Genomic DNA, 20,556 nt, shown 5'->3' with positions numbered 1-20,556 from the left:
CACTGACATCTCAGACTTTATACTACAGTGATACTTATAATTTTTGTCTTTTCAAAGGAAATAAAAATTAATATAGTTCCAGTATAGCTATTAAAGGCTGCATTTAAATCATATCTCATGATTGGTAGACTGATTTATGTCCACTCTGGAGAAATGTATCAAAAAGATATGGCCATCCGCTTGCAAAGTGCACTCAGTATGCAGCGTCAAGTGATTTTCCTGAATACTTGACTTTTGCCACTGCAGATCAATATCACAGCATTGGAAACTGTCTCTGCTAATGAGCGTGAGCTACAGGATAAAAATAAAATCTGTGCCTAAAGATTCAAGAGCGGTCTTGAAAATGTGCAAATAAATAACTGAGCAATCCATTTTTATCAAATATTTATGCAAAGATAAATTATTTTGTTACACTGTAAATTTATGTCCATTCAATTTACAGTACATCAACTAAAGTAGAATGTATGAGGGAGTACAGGAAATAAATGTTATGATTACTACAAACAATTTTAAAACTGACACACATTGTAGATATTTCCCCCTATAAACTTCAAATGCATTGTCCATTCCACTGCTCAGTTGTAACCGAGTTACTTCCCTTAGCAAAATAGACACATCCTCTTTCTTTCTTTAGCATGACATGGTTCATTTAATTAATAATCAAATGTTACATACAAAAATGATCTGAATAGTTGCCTCAAGGGGGAGCTTACAGTTCATCTTGCTGATCCATTGCAGTCTCAAGCCATTCCAAGCTAATGTGCTGAGATGACATTATAATAGAGCCTGACTGTAAAATATTATTTTTGCTTTGTGTTCAGTCATTAAATTGTTATACCTCCATGGTACTGTCCTTCCTGGGATTCTTTGAAATCCATAATGTGGACTGGTTTGGGCTGGTTTTTGTTCTTCCTTTACTGAAAAATAAAAATATAAAATAATTTCAATTCATTTGATCCCTCTGTGGCTCAGATTTAGGATGCAGCTAGGTCAGGATATGTCAGACTTGCATCCATCCATTAATTCAGAGTTGCCTCTGTTATTGATTTAATGTAGTTTCCCCTCCTACAATAAAGTTATACACAAGCTTTGCCGAAATGCATCACCACAGTGATCAGCAAAGGCAAAGCCACTAAATTATGTTTGAAAGGAGGGTAAATTATTTTGTCTCCCTGTAGACTTAGATTGTCCATGTTGTACTACATTGGTTAGGTTCAGATTTTGCCACCCTTCCTTATGTTAAGCAGTATCTTATGCTGAGAGAAGTCCCAGTGGCAAGGTTTTCTTCAACATGAACAAGTAGGACAAAATCTTTCTTTTAGGACTTGATCCATTTTCTACTGAAATCAATGGGCATTGGAGAAGACCCTTAGTGAACTGGTAGAAAAGTCCTAATTATGGCTGGTCAAAAAATTTTCCATCAACATTGTTTTTTCATGGAAAATTGGGGTATTGTGTAGTAAAAAGTGTTTACTTTCCACTGAAAAACATTATTTTTCATCAAAACATGGAAGTCTGTAAAAGTCAATTCTGAAATGCCGCCACAGCACCTCACATTCCCATTCTCTTCTGTGGGCTGGGATCCCCAGCCAGACTTCATCTCGTATGATATATTGTGGCCAACGACTTCCAGGATGCACCTCAACCATGCGACTGACATGATGCATCACTTCCCCTCACCTAGAGGGGAAAATGGTGAATCTTGGGAGATGATATCAGATCAGGAAGCCCAGATTTTACAGGAGAATGGGAGCAAACTACAATACCTATGTGACACCATGGCAGCAGTTTAAAATCAAAATGCTTTGGTTCCCAGACATAATATTCATTTTTTTTATTTTTTCCCAAAGGGGGCGGGGGATAATTGGAGTAATTGAAAAGATTCCCATTTACTTCAGTGGGCTTTGGAGCTGGGCTGTATGCTTCCAAACTTTACTCCAGTTTTACACTAGTGAATCCAGACCATTTTGTTCATTTATGTCTGAGGTACCCTGAATGGAAAGTCTTCTCAGCAAAAAATAATTAAAATATGCACTCTCCAATACAACGTGTTTAAATATCATGGATAAGAACCTCAGTTGCTGTATATCTCCAATGAGTTCATTGAAGCTGTGGCTATTGACACCAGTGGAGGATCTGACTCTGCATGCAATTTCCAGGAATAATGTTAAGTAAGGAGCAATAAATAGTTTGAGGATATTGTCTAAAATTGTTGCTTTGACTGTGAAATACAATCATAGAAACTGAGACATATACCAGGTTGGAATTTAAACTTTCTGCAAGGCATTCAGATGATAATGGAGATGGGTCTGTGAAGCAGTTTCTCCTTGCTTCCCTGGAAGAAAGGAAAGGGAGAGCATCTAAGCATGAATGAGCTGATTGTTGCTACTAATTACAGGCGAGATGCTCTGTTTCCCTTTACTGCTACCCTATAAGAACCCAAACCAGTCAAAACTGTCCATGTTCTTCCAAGCTAAGCAAGCCCCAGAAGGCATGGATTATGGCTCCACAGCAAGCTAACCTTTCAGAGGAAAGGTCATCTTCCTATGAAAGCCTACAAAAGAAAAAGGGAGAAGAAGAGACTCATTTGTAAATTGGGAACTTCCTTTTAGGGTAGAACTCTTCACAGAAAGCACTGGAGTTCCCAACTTCTTGTGCTCTGCTCTTTCTAGCTCTTGGAAAGTGCAAAATCCTTTTCTTGGATGAATTATTACAGTTTCAGGGGCCTGATCCAAAACCCACTGAAGTCAACAAGTCTTTCCATTGACATCAGTGGGCTATGCATCACACACTCACATTCTTGCATGGTCTATCTGGAAAGAAAGGCAAGACCTGAACTCAGCCTTAAAAACCCTTTGCATGGTAGCGGAGAGCGTGGAATGATCTGCTAAAAAAAAAAAAAAAAAAAAAAAAGATCATGAATGTACCTGCCATGATATTTACCTAGAAGGCCAATCCCACTGTTATGCAAGGTGAGATATATTTCCTAATCCTTACAATGTTATGAATGGGCACCCTTCATCACAACCTTCATGGAATCTACCAAGATCCTGTTGGTCAGCGCTGGAATCATAGTGGTTGTATGTAGGTATGGATTTGCCTGACGTGTTACTATTGCTGAGGTTGGGAAATACAAATCTTCCACTTTTTTATATGGAAGTGCACATCCTTAGGATACCGTACATGTTCTAACGTAGGTCTCATGCATCTGGAGGGATAGGATTACTAAATAACTGTGTGATGCCAGGGAATACCAGTGATAGTTTATATAAATATCAGGTGATTGTTTCCCATTTGAGGCAATATTTTTTTTAAAGTTTCAGAAATTGCTTACCTTTTATTTTGTTTTCTGTTTCACAAGGAAGAATTAAAACTGAAACCCACCAAAAAAAGAGAAAATTAAGCCTTCCAAATTTTAAAAAAGCTAAAAGAAAGCCCACATGGAACATCGCCCCATTTTATTATAGAAACTTTTCCATCGGCTATTCTCTGGGTCCTCAGAGTTGTTAGTAATCCTGCCTTCCCACCAAAGCTGATATTTAGGGGCAGAGGAGTGCCATGAATGAAGTATTAGCATCATGGTCATATGTACGTGCTTGGGAGGAGGGAGGCGCCACCACCAATCAATATGCTACAAAAGTGCTGACTACTACTGTCAAAACAGATGCATACTTAAATGTTAGCTGCTGTGATTTCAGTGCTGAGTGCTGGAATCCAGGTAATTACACTGCCCATAAACATGTTTGTTTTTGTGAAGTTCTTCTGCTCTGGTGGCATATTTCTTGCTCTTCCTGGATGGCTAGCGAATCAAGACTTATCAGGCTGCTACCCCTTTAAGTTTTTTTCCTAACAACTTATGCCCATTCAGCCAGGGAAGAATTCACCCTTTGTGCAGAAAGTTGGGGGAGCGGGTTGCTCCTTCTGCATGCTCCGTGTCAGTGAAGCCCTCCCAATGTCATTCCCAAGAGATCAGTTCCAATATAGATTGTGATCAGGCTGCAGGAAGTAAGGGAAAATTGCAACAGTAGAGACAGAAAAAACTGTCCTCCTTGGAACTGGAAAAATTCCTTATGGAGGCATAGTGTGTTTTAAGGGATCTGTGGATCTAGATTAGGCCAGAGCCTTTTCATTGGCAAAAACCCATGAACATGAATTTTCAGTTGTCAGATATAAGTAAATTGCTTGGATTTTCAGGGACAACAAGATGCATACAGCACAACTGAGAAGGAAGCAAGGGAGAGATGTAAGCATTCTTTATGTATGAAGAGCTTGCTAATGGAAACCTGAATTCATCATTATAAGACAATTTCATTCCAATGTATTAAAAGTATTTACCTTTTGTGTAGCATCTGGAAACAGCAAGTACCAAAAGCCACTAATATCAACAACAGCAGTGGTATGGTTGGTATAACAACATAAATTAAATTTGGAATTATACCTACAAGGAAAAAAAAGTCTCTCATTAGTGTGTACTGTATTGAAAGTCACTGTTCCATCTCACTATATCTATCTATATGCCCACATAGTTCAATTCTGAATTCCTTGTGTAGAAAGACTGCTAATCAATTTTAAAGGAAGATGTGAATATATTAGGAATATAAGACTAAGCCCCCAATATTTTATGAAAATGATGTCCAGAAGGTGCACACTGTAGTTTTCCTTATAAGATTCATATCTCATTATACTTACACTGCAGCTAAAATATACACTCGATTACATGCTGTGGGCTGAATAGTCACAGCTCTTATTCAACCATGCAAGGGGTAAGAGGTCATAAGCCCCAGATCCACTCCCCACCCCAATTCCCCTTTACAGCCCTCATGACTGAGACTCTTTCTGGCTGAGAGGGGGAGAGCAGGAGCTACTCATCTGACCCACTCTGCAGTGAAATCATGGAAAGGAATGGATAGAGGGTATCAGGAGCCCTGAATCCACCTCTCCTACTCACTGGTCACAATATCTACCTTGGTACTCAGTGGGGAGTAAGCTGCTCCATGAAAAGGGGTGAAGTAATTTACTCCTCCCACAGAGCAATAGGGAAGCAGAGGCAGAACTGTGACTCTGAGTCCCCACTGGTTCTCTGATCTTCTACTGGACCAGCACAGCTACGCATTGCTCCTTACTCGGGCTAGACTGAAAAGTTACGGTCTGCCCTTATGCCATTTGAACTTTTTTTCTTTTCTCAGTATAGCAGTTCAAGAACAAAAACAATTCCTGAAGCATTGTCTCCTTTGATCTATTATAGAAAGAGGGGAGGCCCTTTCTACCCAAATGCTTACAGTGGGCTCACGAAGAGGGATCTTTAGACTCCAGAGACAGCTGTTGTGTGTGAAGGAACCATCCTTTGCCCCTTCAGTAATATGCCACCATACACTTAACATACTGCTGCTTACTGACCGCCATGTAGTACCAAGCAATCATCATTGTACAGCTATGTTTAATAGGATCAGCTTCCAGGTTCAAGAGAGAAACTGTGATTACATGTTAAATAATTGTATACCAACATTGTATTACCATACACAAGACAAGGTACTTGTAGTTGTCTAAACCTGACCCACAAGCTGGGACTCTGTATACAACTATTTTTTAATATACTTTCACTTGCAAGAGAAAATGTTTAAGGCCAGTTTATAACCCATAAATTAAATGAATTTGTGGGTCTCTGAGCAGTTCTTAGCGGGTAGATGGCCCCATCCCAAAAAACAACACCACAGTTGGCACTTTTCTTGGCAGTTTTTCAAATGCTCTCAACCTAGAGATGATCCCTCCAGATATGGGTTGGGGCACATGAGGAACCTTGCTGTACCTTGAGGCTATTGGGTAGGTAACACAACACTTCAGTCCCTAGAACTATCAATCTGGCACCTTTTGTGAGCACTAAAATTCAGTTTCTAAAGAGAAAACAAGTGTCTTATGTTTGTGTTAGATTGTTTTACACATTTCTGGCTTTGACTGTATCAGAGATATTTGAGGCCTGATCCTGTAATCAGATCCACAGTGGTAGAACCCTGTGCCCTGGTAGAGACCCACTGAGTTCAGAGGGGCATTGGTGAGGGGCAAAGGTCTGATCCAGGTTCATGCAGATCCAATTGCAGTGCTGAAGACACAGTAGCAATATTTGAAATAGTTGAGTATTCCATCCCAGAAAGCTAATCACAGCCATTGATTCCTGCAAGAACAACTAAGAGAAACTGATCAGAAGTCTTGGATTATTAGTCAAGGGTATTGTGATGGGGTGAACTAGGCTCAGAGGCCCACCGCTGGAGGCCTCAGGGTGCTACCACCACTCCATCTCAGAGAGGAATTGAGTCCACCCAGTGACCTAGAGAGGCTGTGGGGTGGGGGAGAGAAGCAGCCAATGAGAGAGGCTACAGGGAGCAGCCAATCATGGCCCAAGAGGGTGATATAAAAGGAGCTGCAGAGCCAGAGTCAGGTAGTTGCTGTCTGGAGCTGAAGGAATGAGGACTGTGTTCCTGGCTGGCTGATGGAGCAGCAGTACCATGGACAGATCAGTTGCTGGCAAGAACCAGGGAGCAACAGGGAGCTCCTGGCTGGCTGCTGGGACTGAAGATAGAAGAACAGCTGGGGCCAGAAAGGTATGGTGCCATACCAGGATTGAGGGACTATTTGAGGTTAGCTCAGAAGGGGCTGCCAGACTGATTAAGGACTGAGCCCAGGGAGGGCTGCAGGAAGACAGTGTCTCCAGTGAGGAAGCCCTGGGGGGTCTGGCCCCATACCAGGGCCGGGACTATTTAAAGACTGAGCCCAGGGAGGGCTACAGAGATACCAATGGAGGGGTACTGGGATAGGCCCCTAGTGGACTGCATACAGCAGGAGGAGTCTGTTTTGTTTCACATACATATTGCATGTGAGACTTGGCCAGAGGACTGAGTTGTTGAAAACCTGCCTAAGAAACCACCTACTGAACTCACCACAGACTAAGAGAGTGAAGGCACGCGCACCTGGCCAGGGGGCACTCATGAGAAGTGGATGCCACCCCTTACAGGTATATTTTCAGCAGACCTCTAAGGAATAAACTGTCTAATTCAACAGGGGAAGTTGCATATCTCATTCTAACTTCCTCCATCCTCTGTTACTATATTACTCCGAACATTAAAACCCTATGAATACATTACCTGTTTCAGTAACAACTACATGAGAATTATCTTCTGGTTTGTTTTCATCATAAGGCTTTCCTGCTGTCACTGATGGAAAAAACTCTGAAAAAGAAGTTAAACAGATTAGAAAAATAGCAACCATAGAAAGAGGGTTATTACATATTGTAGCATCTGTTAAGTTTTTTACATTAAAACAGATTCATATTTGTTATCTGAACTGTTTCAGTATTGAATAAGTTATTGAAAGTAAATGTGTCTACAGAACTTTAGTGTGTTGTTAGGATTAAATATGGAATAGGAATTAAAAGCAGCAGTGTTTTGAACTACATCCATATATTTGCAACTACATCTGCAAATATTCCTCTCTGCAGGATTCTCTTTCAATATGTTCCATTACTAACACGTCTGTTTAAAAAAATAAAAAACTATATAACTTTCCTGGAGCCTGTAAATGATTCATGAGATTATGTCTTTGCCATTGCAACTCAAGCTAAAAGTTTTTTTAAAAAGTTTCTTACCATAATCTGTGTCTGTTCTGTCGCCTAGTTCTTTTTCTAGGACATTATCTGTTAAATCAATCGTTTGACAATGAAAGAGTAAGAGTAATAAAACAGATCTTTTACATTGTTTTACAGATAGTACCATAGCTCAAAACTATGCTCCCATGTTCATTAAAAAAACACAATTATTGCAGAGTTCTTTAACTTCATATTTCAACATTTGGCAAGCACCTTTCTGAAGAATGTTTGACACAAAACATTAAAGTTAAGGGTTGGTATCAGCCTACTTCTAGTCCATACTTCTGTACAAATCTAGATAAATAGGAATGCTGCAGTTTTGCCTTAAGCCCATTTTTTTTCCTGTGGAATCTACTAATTTATTGGATGAATAATTGAAACCCACCCTTTTCTTGTGTCAGATAATTTGAATATAGCTTTTTCTTAACATCTCACTTCTTCTCTTATAGTCAGAGGATCCTAGAACATACTAAAATGGGCAGTGATCTTGATAGTGTGGGCTAAAGAAGCCATTTCTTATTTCCAAGATGACTATCAAAAAATTAGCTGTAGAGCAATGAGAAGTATGAACCAGATGTTTTGACAGAAGATATATATAATATATATTTTTTTGCTACAGACATCCCTAAAATCAAAAAAAGATACAACAATGAACTATTAGAAATTGGGTGGTAAGGAAATGCAATCATTGCAGAAGAGGAGGTTAATATTCCATTTCTAATGAAAGATACCCAATTGGAAACTATAACTATAAAACATGCAGCAAAGGCCAGTTAGGATGTAGAAATGGGACAGTAGCATTATCTATGTCTAAAGGATTCCATAGATTATTGAAAGTATTCTGAATTGAGAGGATGATCACAGAAGTAGAATCTGTATGGTGATTTGGATACCATTCCCATGTTATAAGATTATGAACACCAGTAGTATTACTGGTCTTTAGCTCAAAACAGTAATGCTCAGAGTTCAAAGAGGTAATAAAATCTACTACAACAGTAACAATTACTTCAGCTTCTCAGATAAAAACTGGTTAATTGGAACATGGTTTGGAGAAAAATGTTAAAGTACTAGCAACTATTGCTTCTAAAAGTAGCTAATTGTGGAGCTTAAAAGGGTGGATTAATTTTTAATTTGATCTGAAAATCAAGATGCAGGAGGAGTTGGCTCAGAAAATAAATGTGATTACAGCTACTAATATATAATTAAGATCAACATCCTTTCAAGGTGAATGAGATTCAAACCCACAGCTAGTACTGTGACATTAAACACCATCAAGGGAGGTTCCACCATCCCACACTTGAAGATATTATTTAGAGAGAAAACAAAAAAATGCAATATGTCAATTAGGCTTGGAGGCTGGCTGAGTAAGATTTCCTAATGAATCACAGAGCCAAACTCACAGCATGAATTTTGATAGTTCCATTGTAAAGATGAAAAAACAAGACATATTTATGTACTTCAGAAACAGGAAGTTTGAGGAATGGAGATCAATTGGTTCTCCTACTCTGATTTTTCTAAATTTGTAAATCTCACTGAAATTGAAACAGTGACCCTAATCTGCAGGCAGACTGAGATTTACTGTCTGTAAGGTGTAAATGACATTTCAGTTTGTAATGTACACTTTTGTGGTTAGAGCCTGATTTTGTAAGAAGCAATTGGATGGGAATCTCTGCAGGTACAGATTAAACACTGAAACTCTGGTTCAGAGTGGGGTTTTACATGCAGCCTGGTTCTGATGAGGATGGTTTACAACCTGTTTGTTTTTTGTATGCAGTCTGGCTAAATTTATACTGGGATTTGTATGTTCTCTTTGTGGTCACAGTGGACAATTTAACACTCAGTAATGCTTTGAGTACCATAATCCTGGTAAGAAATATGGTGTTTGTCTACTGCCAAGCATGACCACTATAACTAAAAAAACGATTATAGCCTCAAATTCAAGCTTGCTTCCAATTTCCTTGTTCTGGCTGTCCAGTTCTAAGTCTCTTCAACTGAAATATGCAGGATCCAGAAAAGATTCCCATGTCATTTCTGTAGGTTAAGCCAAACTGAAAAATCCCTGGCCTCTTGTGCCCTCATCTGAACTGGTGTACCTGTGTGTCTAATTTTCTTCCTGTTGCGCTGGACCTCCCTGAATTCCATTTACCTGTATTCATTTTACAAATAGATTAAGTGACATTTCCAAGACATCACAGAGAGTCAGTAACAGAGCCAGAGGGCGAGAACTAGCATTACTCGAAAATGGTGAAAATATTTTGGCAACATTTCACATGAAAACATTGGCCAATTCATTTCACCCAGTTTTCAAGTTCTTTCAGTACAGTTTTCCACAAAATATTGAGGATCCCCAAATCCCTAACATTTTCTGCCAAAGCAGTGACTTTTCTGTTAATATATACCACGTGAAATCTGACTTTAGCTTTTTCTTACCTGGACTATACTTGCAGATAAAATTGTGCTTCATGTTGCATCTGTCGTCATTCCACTGGTAAAGGTAAGGCCCCCCAAGGCCAGGGTTTGCGGTTGGTTGATGATACATCACAACACAAGCTTCACTTCCACAGGAAGGCTCATCTGTATACCAATTTCTAGCAGTGCATATAAATCATAATGTTCAAACTCTTGCAGATAAAAGGCCCACCATATCATCTAATAGAACCATTCGCAAGCATCCAGAAATGCCATAATCTAGTGAAAGTTATAGTACATAAGCTCCATTGTCCCTTAAAGCAGAATAAGCTGCATTTCCCCCATCTCCTGCATGGAACAGAGTAGGGGTCTACTACCAGTCTTGCAGATCTTGGAGCATCTTCCTGCTGTCAATGAGCATCCATGCAGATGTTCCTTCCTTCCCTTCTGATGCCTGCTTTCCCTGCCACTTACCCACAGATGCCCTGCAGATTATGGCTCTTGAATGTTGCCATTTGTTCTACTGGTCTTTAGCTGAATCAGGAAATCTAATGGGGTTTTCAAAATCTGGGATGTGGGCAGAGTGAGTTACTCTAAACAGTCTGCACTAAGTTACGCAGCTGTTGGCCTTCTGGTTTGAGGGCCAGAATCCAGCAGAGTTTGGTTGCCATTTCCTCCCCACCCGCCTCCTTCCAACACCACAGAGCTGGAAGCTTGTGGAGCCCTTACTTCTATGAGGGTGGGAGCAGGGGCTGAGACAAGCATGCCGCAGAGACATCCTTCCACATCTCCAAGTGCATATCCATTGGCTCAGCCTCCTCATTGTGTGAAGAAGCAGCAGGGGCATGTTGTTAACCTCACTGACCAACTTTTCTATATGCTTCAATTCACAAAACATTTGACTTTTTTGGGTGCTGCACACACTGTTTCCCTCCATAAACCCTTTAAACTATAGGCAATCTCCCAGACTTTTACCTAAATGATGAAATGGTTCCATCAGTCCATTGGTAGAGCTCAGGGCAAGCACTCGATGTTGCTTGTCCCTCTCCGCTTCTCCACAATCCAATCCAGAAGTCACCATCAGAAATCCCAGAGCCCGACTTAGTGAGGTTTTGTAACATGTTTTCTATGAGCTTCTGTTCAGCTTCACTTTCCAGACTTAAAAGCACACCACCATCGATTTCACAGGCATGACGGGCCTCCTGAAAGCCAACACGTCTTGACAAGTCCTGGAAGTAGGCTATCTTGTAACAGGGATGCTTGATATCTCCATAACACACTTTTTGACCTTAAATACCATGACAAAGAAGATTAATTATATTTCTACTTGCCACTTGCTGAAGGAAGTCATGCTTTATTTTGATAGGGGCTCAGAAGCATTAACCCAATCTCCAATTTTAACACTGCTGGTGTCATGCACATCTTGGTTCCTGTCCTAAAATCGCTAAGCAGATGAAAGTCCCATCGAAACCATTGAGAATCCCTTTGACAACTATGAGAATTTTCTTTGTTTAAGGACTGCAGGGTTGGGCCCCTTCCTTAAAAGTAGTAGGTTTTTTTTTAAATGCTGTAGGTGGGACCAATCCCACTTCTATTGGCATGAATGGCAAAACTCCATTTGACTTTAATAGACACAAAATTAGGCACCAAATTTCCATTGTCAAAAGGAGGTCATGAGTTTCTTCAGTCAGTTATCTAATCCTGCTTGTTTGGATTCCCCAATATTTATAGTTTTACCCCTATCTCCAGGCATGTTCAATGCAGTCAATGGAAACTACGGATGGTACCTGAGACCATAACAATACATAGCCAAGTGTAGCAGGTGGTCCCCTGCTCCTGCCCTGAAGGGCTTAAAGCCAGCCCTGGGAGAGGGCTGAGGCCGGGAAGGCAGTAACAGTTGGGGCCATACCCCAATCAGGGCCAGCTGGTCCCTATAAGAGGCTGTGAGCCAGAAGCCCAAACAGTCTCCCTCTGCCTGTAGAGGGAGATGGGCCTAGCTGCAGGGAGCTAGAGACTGGATACCTGAGTGGAGCAGGGCTGGGAAAAGGCTGAGGAGCTGGGGAGCTCCAGCCTGGAAAGCCCCAGGCTGTGGCCTAGCAGTAGGCCAACAGGTACTGGGGGTTGCAGAGGGCAGCCCCGGGGTAGGCAAAGGCAGCAGGTCCAAACCCAACCTTGCCAGTGATGAGTGGGGCTAGACGATGATTGGCAGTAGCCTGGTACTGAGGCAAGGTGGGGATAGTGTTTGGAGGTTCCCCAGGGAGGGGAGACTCTGAGAGAAAGGGGTTACTGCCAGAGGGCAGCATCCCAGATAAAGGGGCACCTGGTCCGGGAGGGACACGGGGGCCAGAGGACAGGCGGATCACCACCCTGCAGAGGGCACTGTGAAGCTGGAATGAGCTAATTCCATGAGAGACCAGCAGAAGGCGCCGCAGGGGTGAGTCCACTCATCTACACCAAGCAGAACAATATAATCAAAATATTTTCAGAAAGCATCAAATCTAATGTGTTCACACAAACAAATATTTACTTAAACTTCAGTTGATAAATCTGTTTAAAGGATCAAACCAAATGCTCCAATGACTTTTTTTTTTATTTTTTTTTTAATGAAACTGCAAGGTAAAGAAAGTGAAACTGCACTTATTATATATTTACTTTCGTCCAAAAGCAGTTGAAATGTGTGCTTACCATACTGTATTTGCTATTGACCTCTTTTAGAACTTATGCTTTGAATCTAAAATGTCAAATGATTTGAATCAGAGCAAATCAGTGGTGTCATCTGTATATATAATGTGGTGAGTGCTGCTGAAGCCCACTGATGTTTAAAAATGTACCAGCTGTATGTATAGTGATCTTGATTTTTATCTTAAGTCTTTACGCAATTTCTTTTAGACTTCTTGTAGTTGGACTAACTAAAAGCCTCTTAAAAGAATAATTTTTTCTTTTCTATTCCAATTCCAACATAGAAAATATGCAAATTATAGTATTTTGTAAAGTTAACAAAGGCCTTACAGAAGTAATAAATTACTATAATTATCTAGACTGTTTGAACACAAGCAGAAAACAATTTTACCATTAAACCTGTAAAAATAAGTTGTTCATAAGCCATATTTGTTGAAGAGGAGCATAAATGATTATTTTTACTTGAAAAAATCCACCTCTTTTGTATACGTCAGTTTTTAACCATAATAAATGTTAACAGATCTAGGTAAACACCCCAGTGACTTTATATCTAAAAGTTTTATCCTATTTAGCTTGATAAATGTATACGTTTTTGTAATTAGGACACAGAAACATCATTATGCAACTTAAATTTAATTTTTCCCTAAATGTTTTTCCATACACAAAGTGTAATCATATTATTTCAATCAAAATGGCTTTTATGATATATTAAGAGAATGACAAAACAAGAAATAACAAAAGTAGGTCTTCATGAAAGAGTGAAAAGAACAGGAGTACTTGGGGCACCTTAGAGATTAACAAATTTATTTGAACATAAACTTTCGTGGGCTATAGCCCACAGAGTGAGTACACAGTGGGTCTGATTTTCCTCCATTAAGTTATTCTTAATTCACATAAATGTAGAATCAGGCATACTGTGTATGATTCCTCAGAAGCAGGTTATATTTGCAAACTGCATAGTAGCTGCTTCTCTCCATTTATAGACATATACAGCATAATTCCTGGAACTTCCAGCTAATAGCCAGAATTCATTAAGCAATAGTTAGTATGATCAAATCCATCTAGCTAAGTCCAAAGGTAACTCCCACTGCTACAGATTTTTCAATGAAAAACAAATGTGGCTCTTCTGTGTTGTAGGGATGACCCTTATATTTAGTTTGGCTACCTCTTTACATTATAAATTATTCTTATGACCTTTCTTGAAAAGCGCTAATACTTCCATTGTTTGAAGTAGGCCTTTGAAATTCAAAAGGGAGAAATCCCTCAGGTCACAGAAGTGCCTTTTCTTTGTCCAATGAAATTCTGTTCAGGTTTGGTGGTGGTATAAACTTTAGAAAAATCATCATTTCCCTTCTGTCACTTTTGTAGGCAGCAAAAGTGTGACAGCCTGCCAAAATAATAACCCAACATGAATACTCTAACCTAAGGCCAGGCTTACATCAGCTCCACATACTACACAGACAACCCTTCAAGAAGACAGCTTCCTCAAGAGTTGGGGGGCAGAAATTCTGATGAGACTTGCCCTGACAAAGGCTGCCAGATTCTGCACATGGATCCAGAGGTTCAGTCCCATCTCCTCTCCCAAGATAATAGCTTTTTCCTCCTACCTGCTAAAGAAATAAGTCCTGTAGTTCTAGCTGTGCTGCAGTGCTGAAGGTTCAGGGTTCAAACCCTGATAATGATGCACATTGAGGAGTTATAGATGTGCATAACAGAATTTGATTTTTACCCAGTTCTTTTTAAAAATTATTTTCCTTAAAAAAATGTAGTCAAAGAACATTATTAAGGTTGCAAAGTCAAGCATTCAAAAGTTAGGAAATGTGAACATTAAGATTGCCCTGTGCTATTTAACTTAACTTGTGTCATTTGTACACATGCATTATGATACAGCCTTTAATTATATAATCACATACTATTTTTTCCACTGGACCTCTGCCTCATTCAGTGCAAAAGATGGACCATGCACAGGAAATGAGACAGCTGTTGAATATTTTTATCCTCATCATTCAATGAGTAGCCCCTGCCTTATTTAATGCAAAACATCCCAAGACTGAAATAAATACTAAATTATTTAGGTTGCAAGAATCTTTATAATGGAAAATGTTAGGTGATCTAAATAGAGGGGTAAACCTATAAACTTGAATTGAAAAGTAAATATAGATTCTGAAGGTCATTTGCCCAGTGACTTCTTATTCTAACTTTCCAGTTAAATATTAGGGATTTATTCTCCTCTTGTTCTGTGCACCTGGCTCCCAAGAGGTAGGTCTGCATGGTGGGGACAGTCAGGTAGGTGAAACTGGCAGTGAAATGACTGTACCTAATAGGGCGAGGAATGTGGGTGAAGCCAAACAGAAACAACTAAGATGTCTGCACACCAATGCAAGGAGCCTGGGTAACAAAATGGAGGAACTAGAACTACTGGTACAGGAAGTAAAACCAGCTATTATAGAAATAATAGACACATGGTGGAATAGTAGGCCTGAATAGAATACAGGTATTGAAGGGTGTATGCTGTTCAGAAAAGACAGAAATAAAGATAAAGATGGTAGAGTAGCATTGAATATTAATGATAAGGTAGACTGTAAAGAAATCAGAAGTGATGGAATGGATGAAACAGACTCTGTTTGGGTCCCAATCACTTGGGGAAATAAGGTAAAAGAGGCTCTACTGGGATACTACTTAGACAAAGGAATTGCAATAGATCTAATCTGTTCAGCAAAGCAGTTGATAAAGATCCACATGGGAATTTATTAGTCAAACTGGAGAAAATGGGGATTAACATCAGAATCTAAAGGTGGGTAAGGAACTAGTAAAGGGAAGGCCACAATGGGTCATACTGAAAGATGAACTGTCAGGCTGGAGGGAGGTTACTTGTGGAGTTCCTCAGGCATTGATCTTCAGACCAATCTTATTTAACATTTTCATCAATAACTGTGGCACAAAATGTGGGGATTTGCTAATAAAATTTGTGGATGATATCAAGTTGGGAGGTATTGTCAATATGGAGAAGGACCTGAATATCATACGGAAGAAGGAAGAATATCATACCAGAAGATTTGGATGATCTTGAAAACTGGAGTAGCAGAAATGCAAATAGTGGAAAGGTCATGCACTTAGGTACTAACCAGAAGAATTTTTGCTATATGTTGGGGACATGTCAGTTGGAAACTGCGGAGGAGGAGAAAGATCTGGGTGTATTGGTCTACCACAGAATGACTATCAGCTGCTCATGTGTTGCAGCCATGAAAAAGGCAAATGCAATCCAAGGATGCATCAGGCGAGGTATTTCCAGTAGAGCTAGGAATGTGTTATTACCATTATATAAGGCACTAGTGAGACCTCTTCTGGAACACTGTGTGCATTTGTGGTCTCCCATGTTTAAGACAGTGAATTCAGATGCAGAGAAGAGCTGCTAGGATGGTCAGAGGAATGGAAACCCTATCTTATGAGAGGGGATTTAAGGAGATTGTCTTATTTAGCCTAACAGAATGGAGGCTCGGGGGAGATATGATTGCTATCTATAAATACATCAAAAGAATCAACACCAGAGACTAAGAGGAATGATTTAAGTTAAGGACCAATGTTGTTACAAGAACTAATGGATATAAACTGGCCATCAAAGCTTAGGCTTGAAGTTAGACAACAGCTTCTAACCATCAGTGGAGGGAAGTTCTGGAAAAGCCTTCCAAGGAGAGTAGTGAGGGCAAAAAATCTCTCTTGTTTTAAGAGTGAGATTGATAAATTTATGGAGGGGGTGGTATGATAAGGTTGCCTACAATGGCATATGGCCCCTCCACTACTACTATTAGCAAATATCTCCAGTGGCCACAGATGATACAGTAGAGAGCGAGGACTCTGAGTTGCTACAGAGAAACCTTTCCAGGGTCTGGCAGGGTCTGGGTTTTGCCATATTTGGGGTCAGGAAGGAACTTTCCCCCCAGGTCACATTGAAAGAGAGGGTTTTTTCACCTTCCTCTGCAGATGGGGCATGGGCCACTTGCTGGTTTGAGCTAGAGTAAATGGTGAATTCTTTTTAACTTGAAATCTTTAAATCAAGATTTCAGGACCTCAGTATTTCAGCCAGAGGTTATGGGCCTACTGCAGCAGGGGTGGGTGAGACTCTGTGCAATGTGCAGGAAGTCAGATTAGAATGATGATCCCTTTTGGCCTTAAAGTCTGAGACCTTAAGAGATGTATTGGTGATGATAGATTACTGATGATCATGATTTCACGAGAGTTACTTCATCACCTAAGGTCAAATGCATTCCCCTTATCAAGCTGGAGCAGCCAGGCTTAGCACAATAGGGGATACTTCCTGAGGGCTGTGATGACTGTTCCCAGGCCATGGAAAAACAGTGGAGCCTCTCTGGAGATGCTACTTCAGCCTTTATTGCTGGTCCCCAGTTTGTGAAACCTAAGCGGATCCATATCGTGATGGATACACCGAACCTCTCCTCCCTCAAAGGCCACTGTACTGAGTTGCAGATTGAGCCCCCTTTGGAGCTGGTGTGCAAAATATAAAGAAATGTGCAGGCTCCTCAGACCTTTTCTGCGTGCAAAGTTTCACAGGTTTAACTAACCAAGAGTTTTCTAAACCCATTTAGTTAAACCCATGCAACCTCGTGTGTGGACACTCTTATACCAATTTTAAACCCTGTTTGTATTACTTTAGTCAATATGTGTCCACACTGGAGTATGCACTAGTTTAACTCATTCAGTTTTTAAAGTGACCTCTCCTTCATCTGATACCTTCCACAGCTGTGGCAAAAGGTATAGGTTTTGTTCCTTAGAATATCAGGCTAATAGCTATTCCCAAGGCACAATGTCTATAGAACACCACAGAGGAAACAGTCTGTGAATAGCTGTAAGTGGCATGTTTTGGGATCCAGCCCCTCATGTGCAAATGAAACACCTGAAATCAGATGGTATGTTCTGCAGAGAAGGTTGTGAAGTCCTCTGTGCTCTAGCTAAATTAGTTCCTGACGTTCAAGCAGTGACCTACTCTGAATCCTCTTCTTTTATGCTTCTGAAGAGGAGTTTCATCATCTTTGCTGCTGCAGCAGAAGTCATTCAATGTGCTAATGGAAATCTGGAATTGTGTATTAATGGCTGGTAAATCAGCTGACATTTTAGTGCCCTTCTCTGAGCATGCTGCGATGTCAGCTGCTTGAGTTTCATTTTTAGCAATTTTGTCTCTGTTATTCATCATCTACAAAGCAGAAATGATCTGACAGTGAAAAATGGTAGAGTGTACTGCACACAGTGTTGCAGACAAAATGGGTAGTAAAACGTTGACTATGAGCTGTTTAACCCTTTCGTAACAAGAACTTTAAAATGGGTAACAACCCACAATTAATTTAAAGTAATGTATTGGATAATTCTATGTCATATATTTAGGATCAGATTCTCCCACCATTATAATTCTTTAGTAGACCCTAATTTTGCAAGTAATTTCATTGGAATGATGGGGGCTACTGCAAAATAACATACTACTCTATCGGAATATAGGTGGCAGGATCAGGCCCTTATTACCTGAGGGCAAAATTCTGGACTGTGTTGCATGAATGATGGAAGAGGACACAAGACATCTCTTCCGTCCCCAACTGGGCACCTGGGTAGGGATAGGGCAGTATGCAGATCTTGTATTCCCTTGAACACTAGGCTGAATAATGCACCAGATAAGACCCCAATATGTGCTTTTTATTATTATTATATGACATGTTCAGCCATTTTGAGGTTATAGACAGGCCCCTGGCTTCTTACCATTAGGCAGCAGGTACTGTGTGCAGAAGAACAGAAACGTATACAATTCCTTTTATTGGAGTGTGTTACATCACCCCCCTCACCCCTGCTCCCTGAGCTATCCTGCCTTGTGCAGACAGAATAGCTCAAAACATTCCATTCTTACTAACCCTACACCACTGAGAGGAGGATTTTGGCCTTATTTTTTCCCCCAATAATCTTTTTTTTTTTTTCATCCTACATGCTTGTGAAACAGACATTGTTCTACTGAAACTTGCTTTACAAATCAAATATCCTTAGCCCTATTATTAACACCTTCCATTCTTAAAACTGGAACCCTTTGAAAAACATCCAGTTTATATATCCAACACTTACATTATTCACTTTTTGTACTTTATTCAAACTGAACTATTGCAAAAAAGCTAGTCATTTTCCTATCCTGGCAGTCACGTACCAGCACAATGATGTGATATTTTGATGACAAACACCAATCAGAAAAAAACCACAGTTGTCATCTGAATATTTTAAATGTAATTAAAAAAATTCTACCAATATTAATATCAGCAAAGCAATTCTCTGAAAGAAAAAAAACAGGAAACAAAGACAATAATTCAGTAGAGCTTTTATATATTTAGGTTCCAAGAGGTCAATTAATTTCGTATTGGCATAGTAATGCATTATTAAATGGGAATACTAAATGCTTTTAAGTCTGCACTTATAAGTAACTTTTGCCAAAATTTTGCTGAGAACCAGGATCGTCAATCAGAACTGCACCGCTTGAAGAATTGTAGCCAAGGCTTTCAGAAGTGTTCAGTGATTTGGGGTGCATTTAATTTGTAGATGCTTAACTTACAACACATTAAAGGGCCTGATTTCTAGAGGGTAGGGGATCAGCAGTTTCTGAAACAAGGCACCTTTTAGATGTCTCAAGGTGGGTACCCAAAATTACTTGTCACTTTTGGAAATCTTGGACAGTCTTTGCTTGGAGTGTCACTATTTACTAATCCACTGCCTGTGGCTATGGATGTTCAGAGGGATTCTCCCAGGAAATGCACACTATAACAAAAGCTCTGATATCATTTCAGTGAATGGTGTGCTCCCTTTCCTTTGAGCCCAACCCTCACCTCATCCTCCCTTCCTCCATTAGCACTCACAAGGGTATTAGCAGGAAGCAGTGTCTTAATTCCCTCTCCCTCCCATATTGTGCAGTCACATAGGACCTACCATGACATAGTCCCTGGGTCATTTTAAAAAAAACCTATTTAGTAAAAATTGAATTGTTGCAAAGGAAAACTGGATACTTAATACCTGTTGGACTGTCCCCACCAAATTTAGCCTTAAGAATTCAGTGTTATACCAGACAGTAGCAATGCTCTATCAGAAATAAAGTCTCTTAGTATCATATGATCAGATGATGTCATTACTAGCTTGGACCTCACTTGAATTAGCTCATATTGCTTGTATGAAGTTTTGTCTTGTGGGAAATTATACTTTGTTCCCACTCACCTCCTTAGCTATTTTAAAGGAGGTGTGGGTTTTCATTAACTGAATTCTTTCTGTTCTAATTTCCTCCCACTTGATATGAAGCTTATACTGTTCAGCTGCCCCCTTCTTTCAGCTTGTTCACTGCTATTGCTTGTCAACATTCTAGCATATCATTTTAATTCCTTGAGGAAATTTCCTTCTGGGTGACTTTAATAGGTAACATCTTTTTATCAGAAACTTCTTTTGCTTTCACTCTTCTTGTTTCCTCCCCAACTCAGAGATGGCACTGCTTTGGCCATCATTCCCCTTCCCCCGCCGCCCAAATCCTGTGCTCTTTCTTGCCTTATCAATTTCTTCTTTCCTCTCCTCTCCCCTTCTCGCTCCCTTCTTGTTCTTCCCACTAACTCACTTGACGGAACCTCTTGTCTTCAACTCAGTTCCTATACTCTGATTCTTTTTCTCATTTAAAGTCCCTAGCATCTTACTTTAATTTAACATCTCGACTTTTTCTTTCATTGAGCTCTGATATTTTCCATTGGCTCTAGTGCTCCTCTTACATCTGAGTTCTTACTTTCTCTTGTCTGTTGGCTCGGTAGTACCTCTGT

The 20,556-nt window shown here is 40.0% G+C and overlaps 1 protein-coding gene across 3 annotated transcripts in view; it reads right to left on the bottom strand.

The window, feature by feature from the left end:
• Positions 1-431: 431 nt before the first annotated feature.
• CHODL (chondrolectin) overlaps positions 432-20,556 on the bottom strand; it is a 50,588-nt gene continuing 30,463 nt past the window's right edge. Inside the window, exons 2-8 of one of the 3 annotated variants that reach the window (XM_044981449.1) lie at positions 11,021-11,333; positions 10,067-10,224; positions 7,637-7,684; positions 7,137-7,220; positions 4,336-4,438; positions 2,257-2,335; positions 432-917 (exon numbers count right to left, since the gene is read on the bottom strand). In XM_044981449.1, the coding sequence (XP_044837384.1) occupies positions 915-917; positions 2,257-2,335; positions 4,336-4,438; positions 7,137-7,220; positions 7,637-7,684; positions 10,067-10,224; positions 11,021-11,333 (788 nt within the window). In that variant the 3' untranslated portion in view covers positions 432-914. The remainder of the gene's footprint in view (positions 918-2,256; positions 2,336-4,335; positions 4,439-7,136; positions 7,221-7,636; positions 7,685-10,066; positions 10,225-11,020; positions 11,334-20,556) is intronic. The other 2 variants (XM_044981455.1, XM_044981446.1) reach the window with 2 other exon arrangements.

This window comes from Mauremys mutica, chromosome 1, assembly GCF_020497125.1.
Source record: "Mauremys mutica isolate MM-2020 ecotype Southern chromosome 1, ASM2049712v1, whole genome shotgun sequence".
In the NCBI taxonomy this organism is placed as follows: Eukaryota; Metazoa; Chordata; order Testudines; family Geoemydidae; genus Mauremys; species Mauremys mutica.
Note: the sequence above shows the minus strand (reverse complement) of the source record. Positions and strands in the feature narration are given on the sequence as shown.